Source organism: Doryrhamphus excisus, linkage group LG3 (assembly GCF_037039965.1).
Source record: "Doryrhamphus excisus strain RoL-2023G ecotype Guam linkage group LG3, RoL_Dexc_Guam_v1.1, whole genome shotgun sequence".
In the NCBI taxonomy this organism is placed as follows: Eukaryota; Metazoa; Chordata; class Actinopteri; order Syngnathiformes; family Syngnathidae; genus Doryrhamphus; species Doryrhamphus excisus.
Window position 1 is genome coordinate 2747764 of NC_136359.1, and position 17213 is coordinate 2764976.

A 17213-nucleotide genomic window follows, 5' to 3' on the forward strand; every position below is an offset into this window, starting at 1 on the left:
ATAGACGTGTCCAAAGTGTTGCTTGGAGCTGTTTTTTCAATTGTCCCTCAACAAATTCTAAAACTACAATAATAAAAAAACAACTTTAAAGTAAAGGAGAATAATGAGAAAATTTTAATATTATGAAGAAAATTATGTCATTTTAGGAGCATAAAGGTCATATATAAAAATGTTTTAAAGTCGTAATATTATGAAAACAAAACAGGGAATGCATTTATAATTTAATAAAGTAATACAAACATAAAATGGTCATGTGATTAGCAGAAAAAAATGTACAAAAAGAAAGTTTAAATCGATGGAACATTCGTAATTACATAATTACTTCTTTATGTATTACAAATTACATATGGAATACAGGAAGTAAATAAATGCGCTGCAATAGATTTTTGGAACATTTGGAACCGTGAACTGAATTATGTGATGAATTCCTTTCTAACTTGAAGCAAGATCAAATAATATTCAAGTAATTATGATATATACTGCATATTTATGACATATCGGATGATAAATGACAACTTTACCATATTCGGCAATTATTTTCATAAAACAACTTAACCCAAAGTTACTACTTGGATTTTTGTTTTATTTCTCATATTACATATTTTTTAAAGTTTTTTTTCCCTTTGGATTTCAACTTAGTTTCTGATAGGACATATTGTTTATTGTTTACATATTATTCTCTTAAAATGATGCATTTTCTAATTTTTTCTCCTAATATTTAGACTCTATTCTTGTAAAATGACTGCTGTTTCCTTGGTAAACATGTTGTGTTATTCCAATAAGACTACATCTTACTTTTCCATTTTGTTTCCTAGCAACAGAGCAGACCCTACTGATGATAAGCGGCAAAGAAAATGGATGAATGGATGCAACAGAGCCGGCTTTATAATCTCGGCGCCATATTTATTCTGTTTATAACAATAAACTCTTAAATGCCACATTTCAACTCACATCCCACATGATCAGATTAGAATACATATTTGATATTGATTTGCATTGCTTATTTATGGTATAAAGATGAATATCAGAAAGACCATTCAAAGCCTTTTTGGTTCCAGTAATGTTTCGGCTGATCTGAGGCTGACCCCGCCCCTTCTTGACAAGCGCTTTCCTTTGAGTGCATTATCATGTGAACGTCCAAAAGGTATTTATAAGAATACTTCTTCCCACACATTGAGCAACTAAAGAGTTTTTCTTCTGTCTGTGTCATCTTGTGAGAGACCCTATCTGTCTTTATCGGGGGTCTTTCACCAATAACAGAATAAACTAAAGGTTTTTCTCCGGTGTGTTTCAGCATGTGATGAGTCAAACTACCCTTGTAAGAAAACTTTTTGCCGCAAACCGAGCAACTGTAGGGTTTTTCTCCCGTGTGTTTCAGCATGTGTTGATTCAATTTCACTTTGTAAGTGAAGTTTTTAGCACAAACGGAGCAACAAAAGGGTTTTTCCGTGTGTTTCAGCATGTGATGAGTCAAACTGGCTTTGTAAGTGAAGTTTTTAGCGCAGATTGAGCAAGTAAAAGGTTTTTCTCCCGTGTGTTTCAGCATGTGATGAGTCAGACTAGTTTTGTAAGCGAAGCCTTTAGCGCAAACTGAACAACTAAAGGGTTTCTCCTTCGTGTGTTTCAGCAGGTGACAAGTCAAATGTCCTTTACGAGAACATCTTTTACCACAAAATGAACAGATAAAACACGTTTTACCCGTCTTCTTCTTGGAGCATTCAGAGTGTTTGTCGCCAGTTTGAGTCCTCATATCACCTTCCCAGTCTGTATCGCTGCTCAAAGGTTCTTGGGTGTCGTCCCAGTCTTCATCCTCAGTAGAGTGTGATGTTGTGTCGTCATTATCTGATAGCGGAGCTAAGAGGTTGTCTGCTTGGGATCCTCCACAGTGGTCTCCATCGGCTTCTGTTGTCATGTGTTGTGGTGAGATGCTGCTGCTGCCTCTGTTCTCCTCACTTGGACTGTGATGAAGCTGTGAGGACTCAGGTGGTTTGTGTTCATGGTCTTCGGTCTTCACACAGACAACAGTGAGTGGCAACTTGGTGAGATCAGCCTCCTCCGGTTGGAGAAGGAACTCTCCCTTCTGAGTGATCCAGAGTTCATCCTCTTTTTCTTTCATGTGGAGGGACTGTGGATGCTCCTGCTTCAAAGTGGAGCTCCACCATTGAGTGGGACATTCTTCTTGATGACCAATCATCTGCTCGACGTCTGAATGACACAACCAACGTAAGGACTCAGGTGGTTTGTCTTCATGGTCTTCAGTCTTCACAGAGACACCAGTCAGTGGCAACTTAGTGACATCAGCCTCCTCCAGCCCCGGAAGATGCTCTTTCTCCTGAGTGATCCAGAGTTCCTCCTCTTCCTCTTTAACCTGGGTAGGCTTTGGATCTTGCTGCTTCCAAGTGGAGCGCCGACCTTGTGGCTCATTGGAACATTCTTCTTTGTTGTGACCAATCAGCTGGTGGACATCTGCAGGACACAAACAAACTTAGCTCAGGTGTGATCCTTGAGATGTTTCTCCTGGAACTTCTAACACTCGTTGTTCGGTATTTCTCTTTTTTGTCAACATAACGAAAGTGATTTTACATACATATACATACATATATATATATATTGGTGGGGCTGCGTGGTGCGCAAGTGGTTAGCATGCAGGCCTCACAGCTAAGAGACCCGGGTTCGATTCCACCCTCGGCCATCTCTGTGTGGAGTTTGCATGTTCTCCCCGTGCATGCGTGGGTTTTCTCCGGGTACTCCGGTTTCCTCCCACATTCCAAAAACATGCTAGGTTAATTAACTCCAAATTGTCCATAGGTATGAATGTGAGTGTGAATGGTTGTTTGTCTATATGTGCCCTGTGATTGGCTGGCCACCAGTCCAGGGTGTACCCCGCCTCCGCTCACCGTTATCTGCAGTTTGGGGCTTTTTCTCCGTTGATGATTCTCTTCCTCCTTCTCTTCGACTGGACGTCGCCATCTTAGCATAGCAGTGGTTCGTCTTCTATCTTCACTTCGGATAAAACTCCGATGCTCCACAGTCACTTTTATTCCTCAGTGGGGAGCGACTGTGAAGCTAAAACATATAGCAAAAACACACAATCCGTGGACAAACAGTTTCATATGAGGTTAATACCGCTTTAAACCCAACCGAAAGCTAACCTTAGCGTCGTCAAACAAAACACATTAAGTTTATAACTTTTACATTTTAATTCAACATATACATTACCAGTTAAAGTAGTATTTAAATATACACATCATATTTGATTAAATCCACACAGTCCACTGCCCTTGAATGCAACAATAAGGATGCTAATAGCCACTAGCTTCATAGCCAAAAGCCTCCTTGGATGACTACATTTATTTTTTATTTATTTAGTCTTATTATCGAAACATATTATTATTATTATTAACAAAATATTTAGACTGAACTATTTCCACTTACTACTTTCGTGAGGTTATATGCACTCCTGACGACAGACTAGTCGGTTCCTGGTTTTCTTCTTCTGTTGTTTATTGTCGGCCGACAAGCAGCTTTTATGTCTGCAATACCGCCACCTTCTGACTCGGGGTGGGAAACAGAATCTGACCGACTTTGTAATGTCTTTAGAAGCCGGGTTTTCTTTAGAAATGAAAATATATATCTGAAAATAACATAACATTGAATGTTATCTTCCAACACATGTACTTCTTATTTCTAAAATCCCAAATACTTCAACTTGCTGATATAGTTCATCTTTAAACAGCTAAAATAATGCATAAGGCTAAAAATAACCAATTAGCTAAAAATGTCATCCAATAATTCTCTACAAGAGAGGAGAAATATTTTTTTTTTTTATTCTAACAGCTGTCAAATGGGTCCAGGAGCTTCAAGGACAGTTTACAATTTAATTCAAACAGGAGTAAATACAAGGAAATGCAATGCCAGCACTGGAGAGACTGTATATCTAAAACAGAGTAGAAAATATTCAATTCCCAACAATAGACAGACCCATGTTGCTAAGCGCGGTACTATATTGTTCAGTCCATCACAATTGAGCCATTTGAGTAAGGGGACAAGATCCAACATGCTACTACACGTGGTGGGCGTCGTCGATAGGGGGGGTCTCGCCATTGAAACTAAGAGCCGCCACTGTACACAACATACAGTACTTGGTTTTACCTGCCTTACCCAATTTACGCCTATGATGGTCAGAAAAGCCTCGTCATGAGGGGTGCCCGCTGCAACATGTGCACCCAACCGGCTGACGTTTGACGACCCTGCACCATCTGAAGCGCCAGTGTTCTACTGAATAGAAAAACAACCCCAGATCATGAGGGACCCGGGTAGAAAACATCTCAGGTGGATCTGCCAGTAGCGTTGGAAGCCATCATTTATTCCCACCTTTCGATGTCCCATGTTTAATGCTCCCTGTCTGTTTGACCCTTTTTGTCCCATAATGCTCTCTGGAGAAAGAGTCCAACAAGGCACTAAAGGAGCTCAGGTTGAATCCATGTTTTCATTCCAGAGAAAATGTTCTATATGTTTTGGAGTGGGCATGGATGAAATTCAGAAAGACCATTCAAAGCCTTTTTGGTTCCAATAATGTTTTGGCTGACTATCTGAGGCTGACGCGGACCCTTCTTGACAATCGTATTCCCTCGAGTGTGTTCTCACATGTGATACCATGTGTGACTTTTGCAAGAATCTTTCACCACAAACAGAACAACCAAAAGGTTTTTCATCTTTGTGCTTCGCCATGTGAGCATTCAAAAGATGTTTATAAGAATAGTTCTTACCACAAATAGCGCAACTGAAGGGTTTTTGTCCTGTATGTGTTGTCATGTGAGATACTATACGTGACTTTCTGGGGAATCTTTGCCCACAAACAGAACACCCAAAAGGTTTTTCTCCTGTGTGCATTCTCATGTGTGATACCAAAACGGACTTATGAGAGAATCTGTGACCACAAACAGAACAACCAAAAGGTTTTTCTGCTGTGTGTGTGGCCATGTGATAAGTCAAACTACGTTTATAGGAATAGATCTTACCACAAACGGAGCAACTAAAGCGTTTTTCTCTCGTATGTGTCGTCATATGTGACACCATGCTTGACTTACTATGGAATCTTTGACCGCAAACGGAACAACCAAATCGTTTTACTCCCGCGTGTTTCAGCATGTGATGAGTCAAATTAGGTTTATAAGAAAACGTCTTAGCGCATACTGAGCAACTAAAAGGTTTTTCCCCGGTGTGCTTTCTCATGTGTGTTACCAGAAGTGACTTTTGAAAGAATCTGCGACCGCAAACAGAACAACCAAAGGGTTTTTCTTCTGTGTGCGTCAGCATGTGATAAGTCAAGCCGCGTCTGTAAGAATAGGTTTTATCACAAAGTGAGCAAGCGAAAGGTCTTTCTCTTGTATGTTTCGGCATGTGTCGAGTCAAATGGCTTTTGAAAAGAAAACTTTTAGCACAAACTGAGCAGGAAACACACTTTTTACCCGTCTTCTTTTTAGAGCATTCAAAATGTTTGTCGCCAGTTTGAGTCCTCATATCACCTTCGCAGTCTGTGTCGCTGCTCAAAGGTTCTTGGGTGTCGTCCCAGTCTTCATCCTCAGGAGAGTGTGATGTTACATCATCGCTATCTGATAGTGGAGCTAAGAGGTTGTCTGCTTGGGATCCTCCATTAGCTTCTGTTTTTATGTGTTGTGGTGAGATGCTGCTCGGAGGCTCCGCCCCTCTGTTCTCCTCACTTGGACTGTGATGAAGCTGCGAGGACTCGGGTGGTTTTTCATCTTGGTCTTCGGTCTTCACAGAGACATCACTCAGTGGCAACTTGCTGAGAACAACCTCCTCGGACCCGAGAAGACACTCTCCACTCTGAGAGATCCAAAGTTCTTCTTCTTCCTCTTTAAATTGGGTCGGCATTGGATCTTCCTGCTTCAAAGTGGAGGTCCATACTTGTGGCTGAGAGGGATGTTCTTTATGATGACCAATCAGCTGCTGGATGTCTGAAAGACACAACCAATGAGAGAATTCAAGTGGTTTGTATTTAACCGGGCGGCACGGCGGTCTAGTGGTTAGCGCGCAGACCTCACAGCTAGGAGACCGGGGTTCAATTCCACCCTCGGCCATCTCTGTGTGCATACGTGGGTTTTCTACGGGTACTCCGGTTTCCTCCCACATTCCAAAAACATGCTAGGTTAATTAGCGACTCCAAATTGTCCATAGGTATGAATGTGAGTGTGAATGGTTGTTTGTCTATATGTACCCTGTGATTGGCTGGCGACCAGTCCAGGGTGTACCCCACCTCACGCCCGAAGACAGCTGGGATAGGCTCCAGCACCCACACGACCCTCATGTGGAAAAGCGGTAGAAAATGAATGAATGAATGTACTTAACCATCGCCAAATGGTGGACCTCGGTCCGTATCCGGACCCAGTGACAATAATAACATATAAATATCAGTTTGTGGGTGTAATTATAATAATAGTAATTATGATGACAGTGACATCGCTCAAAATGAGTATCCATCCATTTTCTTTACCGCTTATCCTCACCAGGGTAGCGGGGGTAGGCTGGAGCCTATCCCAGCGGACTTCGAACAAGAGGCTCAGTACACCCTGGACCTCTGATGCAGAGATCTTACTAAAAGGTAAACAATGTACTGTTGTACCTTTTCTGGGGGTGGATAAGTGGCCACATTTGTTTTTTTTTGTAAAAATGACACGTGACATGTTTTCCCTTTGCAATATAGAAAGACTGCTTTTCTTTTAACAATATTTTTAAGCGACCAAAACAACAAAAAAAACACATTTGAATTTGTTTTGGTAACTTTCTTTTACAATTTTACCCTTTTACCCGACATAAGCGGCTGTTTGTCTTTCACACTTTTTGCCTCCTTCAAGCTAACAATGACGGCGACCTCTTTAAACTTGCTCGGCATGGTGGGATAACTCTTTTAGGGGTTTTGGATACAACCCCCCCTAAAAAAAAAGACGTTGTTAGAAACTTACCGTGATCTCTAGGCTTTTTCTCCGTTGATGATTTTCTGGGAGTTGGTGGCGCCGATTCTCTTCCTCCTTCTCTTTGACTGGACGTCGCCATCTTAGCATAGCAGTGGTTCGTCTATCTTCGCTTCAAATAAAACTCCAATGCTTAACATTAGACATCCGTTTTGTGGTCTTTACAAAAAACGAACCTCTGAGGTTATCATTTCTATATTTGATGTGACTCCGAATAGCTGCTTTGTTGTATTTTAGAGGCTTTCGTCGGTAGCCACAGTCCCTATGTCCGCTTTCCTCTTCCGCCTTTGATTCTTCTTCCTTTAGATTAATGGCGGGCTGCAGCCATGATTGTCAAGGCGGATACCGCCACCTACTGGAGGATATTAAAATTGACGATAATTGTATAACGTTACATTAAAAAACGGAAAAAATAAATAAACAACCGAAGTTATACTATATGAACCACTGTCTAACTGTGAATGTTAAAATGTTTTATAACTCTGTCCATCACTAGGTGTCCATACATTCATGTTACATATTAAAAATGTCTACTTAAAGAACATTGACACTTTTAAACTGGTTTTTATTATATCCATAAACATAACTGTTAAAGGGATAGTTTGGCGTTTTTGACATGAAGTTGTATGACATTCCCATCAGTGGTGTAGTCCATCAACAGTGACTTACCTCCCACTTGGTCCCTTAAGTCCAGTTCTGGATGGATTTCAGTGTAGTTTCATGCAGTCCGCTAGGGTTACATGAGTAAGGAGTTTTCAAAACAATATGCATTCAAAAGAGTAAAATTCTTGCACTGCAAAATACCTCACAAATTAGACGGGATGATATTTTATTAAAAGTACAATAATAAATTATAAACACATGACAATATATTGCAAATAATTAATTTAATTTCTTCCATTTTACACTCTTCTGCACTCTGTGTGTATGTTAGATGCCCCGCCTCCACCCACCGAGACAGAGACTTTAAAACTGATAAAAGGGCTCACTCCGTTTATGCTGTTAAGCGATTGCTGTATACATTCAATGATCGCTAACATTTGTAGCTAAACTTTGCCAAACCACCACCATGAGCACCATGCCTGTGTGTTAGGGACACACAGGCTTGCCTCACTCAAAATATCTCATGAAGCTCACTTTAATTAATTGCAAGATTAACCATGGTAGACTGCATTTGGAAATGTTTGATTTATTATTTATAGAGAAAGAATACAGCTAGTTTTTGTTACTTTAAATACATGTTCCGCTTTCATCATGTTCTATTATATATGACTCTGATTTTGACTTGCCCCACCCTCACCAAATTACATACAAAACGCCCAACTAGATCTCCTGGACTTCTTATAAAGTATATTTTGAAAAGGTTACAGCAAAAAAAAAATCACAGTACAAATATCTACATAGAAATATAGTAAAAATGTCATTATCTCCATAATGTTAGATGTGCTTCACAACACTGTTATTGAACATTGTCTCATCACAAACACAATTTCATGGTCGTTGATGGACGGGTGCGGTCCAAAAGATGGAACAAAAGAAAAACACCACGTCGCTGATATTATTAGCAGAACACTAACTCAGGAGTTAGTTTCACTTTCAACATTTTAGCACAACCTGGACAGTACCATTTTTATTCTCCGTTGGGTGTTAGCGTGTCAACTGTCAAACTCGTCTTACGTGAATAACTTTTACTATAAACTGAGCAGCTGAAAGGTGTCCCTCCTTTGTGTGTTTTCATGTGCGAGTTAATGCTTGATTTGTTGGCGAATTGTTTACCACAAACTGAGCAACTGAAGGGTTTTTCTCCTGTGTGCGTTCTCATGTGTCTTGGCATGGAATCTTTCTGAAGAAAGCGTTTCCCACACACAGAACAACTAAAGCCTTTATCCCCCGTGTGTTTCAGCATGTGGTAAGTAATACTGGATTTGGAATAGTAACTTTCACCACAAATTGAGCAGGAAAAAGGCTTCTGTCCTGTGTGCATTCTCATGTGGGATACCAAATTTGTCCTCTGGGAGAACCTCTGACCACAAACTGAGCAACAGAAAGGTTTTTCTCCAGTGTGAGTTCTCATGTGTGATACCACACTCGACCTCTGAGAGAATAGTTTACCGCAAACTGAGCAACTGAAAGGTTTTTCTCCTGTGTGAGTTCTCATGTGTTGAGTCACATCTCTCTGGTAAGTAAAGCTTTTTCCACAAACCGAGCAACTAAAGGGTTTTTCTCCCGTGTGAGTCAGCATGTGTTGAGTCAGAATCCCCTTAAGAGAAAAGCTTTTTGCACAAACTGAGCAACCAAAAGGTTTTTCCCCTGTGTGCGTTATCATGTGTCGACTCAAATCACTCTTAGAAAAAAAGCTTTTCGCACAATCAGAGCAACTAAAAGGTTTTTCTCCAGTGTGCCTTCTCATGTGTTTCGTCAAATCACTCTTATATATAAAACTCTTATCACAAACTGAGCAGGTCATACATTTTTTACCCTTTTCAGAGTGTTTGTTGCCAGTTTGAGTCCTCATATCACCTTCCCAGTCTGTATCGCTGCTCAAAGGTTCTTGGTTGCGGTCCCAGTCTTCATTCTCAGGAGAGTGTGATGTTACGTCATCGCTATCTGATAGCGGAGCTAAGAGGTTGTCTGCTTGGGATCCTCCACAGTGGTCTCCATCAGCTTCTGTTGTCATGTGTTGTGGTGAGCTGCTGCTGCTGCCTCTGTTCTCCTCACTTGGACTGTGATGAAGCTGTGAGGACTTGAGTGGTTCGTCTTCATGGTCTTCGGTCTTCACACAGACAACAGTGAGTGGCAACTTGGTGAGATCAGCCTCCTCCAGCCCTGGGAGACAGTCTACTTCCTGAGTGATCCAGACTTCGTCCTCTTCCTCTTTAACATAGAGGAGTGGTGGTTCTTCTTGCTTCAGAGTGCAGCCGCCCCCCTGCGGGCGAGTGGGAATTTGTTCTTGTTGAGCCGTCAGCTGCTGGACATCTGAAGGACACGACCCAGGTGGTTTGTCTTCATGGTCTTCAGTCTTCACAGAGACATCAGTCAGTGGCAACTTGGTGAGATCAGCCTCTTCCTTCTCTCTCACCTCCTGGGTGGTCCAGAGGTCCTCCTCTTCCTCGCTAATGTTGGGGGGCCGGGCATTCTCTTGCTTCAAAGTGGGATTATCTTCTTGACGAGAGATCAGTTTCTGGAAGTCTGCAGGACACAAAGACACTTTCAGGCCTGCAAACCGTGAGTGTGATGAGTACAGTAATCCCTCATTTTTCCCAATTTATTGGCTCTGAACCGGAATATTTTCATAGTTAGAGCATAGAAACAAATTTACAAGCTTCTCAATACATTTTAAAACACAAATAGAGCCCTCTAGATATGATATAACACCCCTATACTCACATTTACAGTCTTATTACAACATAGAACATATAAGAGTAAATGCGCGGTTTAAGACATAATTAAGACTCATAATTAAGCTCATGTGTGTTGCTGTAAATGTGTTCCTCTGGGATTTGAGTGGCGGGTGGACAGAAGGCGACATCAGAGCTTCAGGTGGACACAGCCTACGGCTGCCACAGAGATTTAGAGATTTTTATCACGGATCGCAGCCTTGAAGAACCAAAATTCTCATTTTGCATCAAAGTTTAGGACTTTTCCTTGAATTTTTCCCACCGGAAAACGGGTGAAAACTATGCAATGAATGTTGGTATGGACCGAATGATGATGTCATACCAACATATGCAAATGAAGAAATGTCATAAAAATATTAAATTGTAACTTTAGTGTCTACTTCTTGGAGAGTCTAGTTTTTTGTTTTTTTTAATGAACACACCCTGGAGGAGGAGTAGGGGTCCAGAACTCAAATCAAAGGCCTGAAAAATAGCATAATAGACCCCATTTAATGTATTTAAATGCTCAGTTACAATGTTAGATATGCTTGAGAAAATAAAGTTTATGCCATATCATCATTATATTCATGATAAAATGGTCTTGAAATAACAATGACAATATTACATGCATATTGTGTATTATAACATTCATGACAAAGGGGTCTCAAAATAATGACGTTGTTGTAATAATAATTTGTATGTAATAATGATGTTGGTTATTAGCAACGGTTTTTATGACAATTAAGGACACGTAAAGTTTGTTTTGGTGACAAAATGCAAAGGAGAGTGCAGCAAACGTTTACTTTACTGTTTTTAATCAAGGTTCTTCTGCAGAAATGTCAAACAACACCAGGGGGCGCTGTTGGTCATTGAATGGATTTGCGTGTGAAAGACGAAGCTAACATCTAATGGTAACTATAACAGCGTTTCCACTAATCTTTTCATGTGTATTAGTTTGGATAGCTGGACTACATGCATATGATTAAAATGATCTAAATTGTTGTATACGGACTGAGGATGTTTATTGTGAGTTGTGAGATTTGAACTCAAAACAATCATGGCGGCTCTTTGTTTACCTTGCTCAGCACATCCAATTCAAATCATCTCTCGTTTCAGGGTTGTTATAAACGTCAACTCGCTCACCGTTATCTGCACTTTGGGGCTTTTTCTCCGTTGGTGATTTTCTGGGAGTTGGTGGCGATGATTCTCTTCCTCCTTCTCTTTGACTGGACGTCGCCATCTTAGCATAACAGTGGTTCATCTTCTATGGCGTCTTCAGATAAATAGCACTGCAATGCTCTACACTAAACGTCCATTTTGTGGGCTTTAGAAAGGGCGAATTATTAAGGTATCCGTTACTGTCTTTGCTGTGTATCTAAATAACTGCTTTATTGTATTTTGGAAACTTTTGTCGGGCAGCGCTGAAAAGTAAAGCCGTTCAGCTCGCCATCTTTTTTCTTCTTCTTCTGTTATTTAAGGGAGACCGGTGTGCGTTACCGCCACCTTGTGAAGTGGAAGAGTGTTGCAACGTTAAAGAACCAGCTTTCAGTCAATTCATGAATAGTTATATCTGCTCCCGGAACCATTCCACACTAATTCTTCTATACCCGGATGTGATGTAAGAACGCAAATAGACACGTCACAGACACGTCACATGCATTATTTTAATTGTCTGACGCTGAAGATACTTTATTATCGCCCTGTTTTCATGTCTTCATGCATCCCACCATGGCCAATCACACAATATGAGGAAATCATTTCAACAACTTGCAACGTCATTCCGGATATAGCTTCCGGGTCACGTGGTTGAAACCCAGCTATACGGAGAAAAGGAAGGAAAACAACGTGGCGTGCTGTGGTTTTCTGGAGCCCGGACAGAAGTTGGAAATTACGAGACAGCAGTTAAATAGATTGACAGCAAATACAGCAACAAATAATTCAAAGACAAAAGCGAACTTTGGCGTATCGGAGAGCTACCCGAGTCATAGACGATGAACCACTGCTATGCTAAGATGGCGACGTCCAGTCAAAGAGAAGGAGGAAGAGAATCATCGCCACCAACTCCCAGAAAATCATCAACGGAAAAAAAGCCCCAAACTGCAGATAACGGTGAGCGAGTTGATATTTCCAACAACGTCATTTTTGGAAGCTTAAACCGCGAAATGGGGGTTTATTTAATTTGGACATGAGCCGACCACGTAGAGCAAGTGAAACAAAGAGCCGCCATGATTGTTAGCTTGACGAAGGCAGCGGAATTCAAGTCAGTTTAGACAAATAATGTGAAAAACAAATTCAGAAACTGGAATAGTAAAACAAGCGCTTGTGAAAAGACAAGGATGATAGCCAGGGGCGGTTCTAGCCTCCATGGGGTCCTTCAGTAGGTGCCCAGTTCGCTCTGATCATAGATAGCTCTTATAGTAAAAGAACGTTACCAAAGCAATTTAAAGCATTTTAACTATTTTTCTATTCATTGTTATGTTACAAAACAACAGAACAGCATATGCTTTGAATGGTTGAATGTTAAGGGCTTAAACTATATTGCTATATGTAATATATCTTAAATCGCAATACGAAAACATGTCATTATATATTTCTACAATATACATCGTTAGCACGTAATATACAATTACAATGAAACTAGTTTGCTGCCATATAAACAAACAAGAAGGGGAGGGTGGCGACTCTGGTTAGGCTTCATTCATTTAACAATAACAAGCTAGCATGCTAACGTTGACAGCAGGCCAGTATTTTTTTTGGGAGACAAAAAATTGGTCCGTATCAACCAATTTTGAATTCATGGTCCCTTATCGCAACAAATCTTCCAGGCAGCAAAACAGCCCCTGACCATCACACTACCACCACCATATTTTACTGTTGTTGGGATGTTCTTTTTGGGTCATTTACTTTTACACCAAATGTAATGGGACACACACACCTTCCAAAAAGCGGCTGTGACCAGCTACGTGTGTTCCCTTCCAGAGCGAATTTAGCATATTCAGCATATAAAATATCAAATACACCCAGCCTAACTTACCATCGAGAAATAAACAACATTGGGCCTTATTACCCACATCTTGGATATAGATATAGATCGAGATACTTATAAACAAATGCTATTATTATACAGAGGAACAATACAACAATAAGCAAGGTGGAAAACAAGACATTTCAAAGACTGCCAACGGAGGAAAGTATTATTGCTTTTAAGAAATATCTGGATGAATAAAGTAAAAAAAATGAAGCATACAAACAATTTCTAAATAGTTATATGAAGCTCTATGATTGTCCATTGAGAGAATTGTCTAATAAACAAGAGTATTAAACCGTGCATGACAAAAGGGTCTCCAAAATGCTTCTAAGAAGAAAAACACATCATAAAGTATATTTATTATATTATGTTTTAAGAGTATATAAGAGAGAATATTATAGGAAAGTTAAATCTTAAACAGTATAATTAGGAATGGAACCAAGAAAGCAGATTAGCCTAAATATTTTATTATAATAAAAATTATACTATGAACAAGGTGGTTGAAATGTTCAATAAATACTTTCTAAATATTGGACCAAACCTGAAAGTATAGACAGGAATCCTAACTCGAAGTTCCTCACCGGTGTGGGAAAAAAAAAAGACTAAAAGATTGATATTATACATAAGCAACAAACATAGACTGACTGTCATGGAATCTGCATGGTGAAGGTCATAAAAAGGTCATTAATGAGATAGCAAAACCACTGATGTACATCACTTAGCTTAATTTCCACTCTGAGAATATACACCTGCAAGCTTAAATATATCATGTGGTGTACCCCAGGGTTCAGTACCGGAGCCAAAACTGTTCAACTTGGGTGTTATAATTGACCAAAAAAATGATGGTTTGTGGCAGCCATACTCCCAACAACAATAATAATAATAATAATAATAATAATAATAATAATAATAATAATAATAATAATAATAATAATAATAATAATAATAATAATAATAATAATAATAATAAGAACAGTTATCCATCATTCTGTCAGACTCTCAATCAATGTCCAGGAAACACTACACACACATGCAGTAAAGAAAGTCACAAGTTCCAGGAGAAACATCTGAAGTTGTCTGTGTTGTGTCCTGCAGATGTCCAGCAGCTGACTGGCTGTCAAGAAGAACATCCCACACACCCACAGGGGGGTGAGGAGGATCTACAGCCCCCCCATGTTAAAGAGGAAGAGGAGCAGGAGGATGATCTCACCAAGCTGACCGTTGTCTCTGTGAAGATTGAAGACCATGAAGACAAGCCCCCTGAGTCCTTAAATTTGTTGTGTCCTTCAGACGTCCAGCAGCTGATTGGTCATGACGGAGAATGTCCCCCTCAGTCGCAGGGGGGGAGCTCCACTTTGACAAAAGAGGATCCACAGCCCTCCCACTGTAAAGAGGAGGAGGAGGAACTCGAAATCACTGAGGAGGGGGAGTATCTTCTCGAGGATGATCTCACCAAGTTGCCACTGACGGTGTTTGTGAAGATTAAAGACGAAGAGGAGACACAAGTCGACCTTTTGGCCCCACTATCCGATAGTGACGACACGTCATACTGCCCCGAGGATGACGACCGAGAAGCTTTGAGCAGCAACACCGACTCTGAAGATGATATGGGCATGCCCACTGACGAGAGGACGGCTGAAGTTTGCGCTCAAGGCTTTCCTGACGAGTACCACTCGAGTATAACTCCACACACGCAGACCCAGACTAGAAAAAAACCTTTCAGTTGTTCGGTTTGCGGTCAAAGATTCTCCCGTAAGTCTGCTTTGATATTGCACACGAGAACGCACACAGAAGAAAAACCTTTCAGTTGCTCAGTGTGCGACACAAGATTCTCTCAGCGTGCACACATGGTGTCACATATGAGAAGCCATACCAGAGAAAAACCTTTTTGTTGTTCCGTGTGTTGTCAATTATTTGATGGAAAGTCGGCTTTGGAATCACACATGGAAACGCACTCGGGGGAGAAACTTTTCAGCTGCTCTGTTTGCGACGAAAGCTTTTCCAACAAGAGCAGTTTATCTTATCACAAGCTGAAACACAAAGAAAAGAAACCCTTTGCTTGTTCCGTTTGTACGAAAAGATTCTCTCTGCGTGCGCACATGGAATCACACATGAGAAGGCACACGGGAGAAAAACCTTTTAGCTGTTCTGTTTGTAACAAAAGATTTGCTCACCAGTCAACCTTGGTATCGCACATGAGAATGCACACAGGTGAAAAACCTTACAGTTGCTCAGTTTGCGACGAAAGCTTTTCCAACAAGAGCAGTTTAACTTATCATAAACTGAAACACACGGGAAGAAGAGCCTTTGCTTGTTCCGTCTGTAGCAAAACATTCCCAATGCGTGCGCACATGTTATCACACATGAGAACGCATACGGGAGAGAAGCCGTTCAGTTGCTCCGTTTGTAGCGAAAGCTTTTCCTACAGCTACAGTTTGACACATCACATGCAGAAACACACAGGAGAAAAACCCTATGAGTGCTCGGTTTGCGCTAAAAGATTCTCTCAGCGTGCCCACTTGGTGACGCACACGAGAACGCATACAGGAGAAAAACCTTTTAGTTGTTCTGTTTGTGCCCAAAGATTTGCTCGAAAGTCGTACGTTATATCACACATGAGGATGCACACAGGTGAAAAGCCTTTCACTTGCTCGGTTTGCGATAAAACGTTCACGAGAAGAGAACATATGGTGTCTCATATGGGAATGCACACAGGAGAAAAGCCGTTTACTTGCTCGGTTTGCGGCGAAAGCTTTTCCAGCAGGAGGAGATTGACTTGTCACACACACACCCACACCGGAGAAAAGGCGTTTATTTGTTTGGTTTGTGCTCAAGCGTTTGTCTTTAAGAGCCATTTGATTCAACATGAACGCACACACAAAAATGAGAAAAGTCTTTCTCATATGAAAAGTTTGGCAGTTCACATTCAGACGCACGATGGAGAATAAATGTCATGGCCGGTGTGTGTGTGTGTGTGTGTGTGTGGAAAGATTTTAAAATGAACGATGTCATGTCACAGATGAGAAATGCTCCACTTTGCGTATGATTCAAGTTATCCTTTTGGGTTAGTGTGTTGATTTGTTGTGTGTTTTTCATTTTCCTTTCTTCTGCTTCTGCATCATTTTGGTTGAGGGCAACACTGCTTTGTGTTTTCAGTTATTTTTTATGAGGCCCAGAATTCCTGGCCGCACCCATCTGTGATCATTAAGTTGCGTTTGTGTTGTGACGATGTTCTGTAACAATGTTCCATAAGTACTAACTTTACACTTGGTATCGGCTTTAATGAAGCAAACATTAGATTACGGAGACAATGACTGGGACTATTTTTTGTTGGATGAATACAACAAAAAATGACCATGACCTTCTGCTGTAACATTTTCCAAACATACTTTTTGTATAAATTCTTCAACTGTGTAAAAAGAATAGTATAAAGTATGCTTAATGTAATGATGACTTGGTCAGTACCGGAGGGGGCTCTATTGTATAACAAGCCAGTGTTATGCATGACTATTGGACCTAGGACACTGATGAGATGGATGAATGTTATGTCTATATATGCCTGTGTAGATATATATATATATATATATACATAAATATGTAACAGCAGAAATGTAACAACTCCGCTTCTGCACCTTCTAATGGAGTATTAAAATGGCTTTCTTGTTTGTTCCGTTATTTGTTTAGTATGCTTAATTCTACATGAATATAGTTGGGGGTGTGTACTCTTCCTTAATAGTATATCCATCCCCGGGGGTGGGCTTGTGGGAGTGCCTGGAATGGTGTAAATTATACAGACCGTTTACTTGCAAGAGG

General features: G+C 40.6%; 4 protein-coding genes across 4 annotated transcripts; 1 reads left to right on the forward strand and 3 right to left on the reverse strand.

Annotated features, from left to right (window-relative positions):
• Window positions 1-323: 323 nt before the first annotated feature.
• LOC131128111 (uncharacterized) lies at window positions 324-3701 on the reverse strand. Its single transcript, XM_058070688.2, has 3 exons — window positions 3436-3701; window positions 2898-3066; window positions 324-2466 (listed from the first exon to the last, which is right to left on the reverse strand). The coding sequence occupies exons 2-3, from the start codon at window positions 2968-2970 to the stop codon at window positions 1025-1027; spliced, it is 1515 nt and encodes a 504-aa protein (XP_057926671.2). The 5' UTR covers window positions 2971-3066; window positions 3436-3701; the 3' UTR covers window positions 324-1024.
• Window positions 3702-3847: 146 nt separating this feature from the next.
• On the reverse strand, window positions 3848-7301 carry LOC131128106 (uncharacterized). Its single transcript, XM_058070683.2, has 2 exons — window positions 6987-7301; window positions 3848-5981 (listed from the first exon to the last, which is right to left on the reverse strand). Exons 1-2 carry the CDS (start codon window positions 7075-7077, stop codon window positions 4540-4542), a joined length of 1533 nt encoding a protein of 510 aa, XP_057926666.2. The 5' UTR covers window positions 7078-7301; the 3' UTR covers window positions 3848-4539.
• A 506-nt stretch (window positions 7302-7807) lies between these two features.
• On the reverse strand, window positions 7808-11988 carry LOC144894405 (uncharacterized). The gene is made up of 2 exons (XM_058070667.2): window positions 11516-11988; window positions 7808-10184 (listed from the first exon to the last, which is right to left on the reverse strand). Exons 1-2 carry the CDS (start codon window positions 11631-11633, stop codon window positions 8626-8628), a joined length of 1677 nt encoding a protein of 558 aa, XP_057926650.2. The 5' UTR covers window positions 11634-11988; the 3' UTR covers window positions 7808-8625.
• A 53-nt stretch (window positions 11989-12041) lies between these two features.
• LOC144894386 (uncharacterized) lies at window positions 12042-16348 on the forward strand. The gene is made up of 2 exons (XM_058070657.2): window positions 12042-12481; window positions 14496-16348. The coding sequence occupies exons 1-2, from the start codon at window positions 12364-12366 to the stop codon at window positions 16346-16348; spliced, it is 1971 nt and encodes a 656-aa protein (XP_057926640.2). The 5' UTR covers window positions 12042-12363.
• Window positions 16349-17213: the final 865 nt, after the last annotated feature.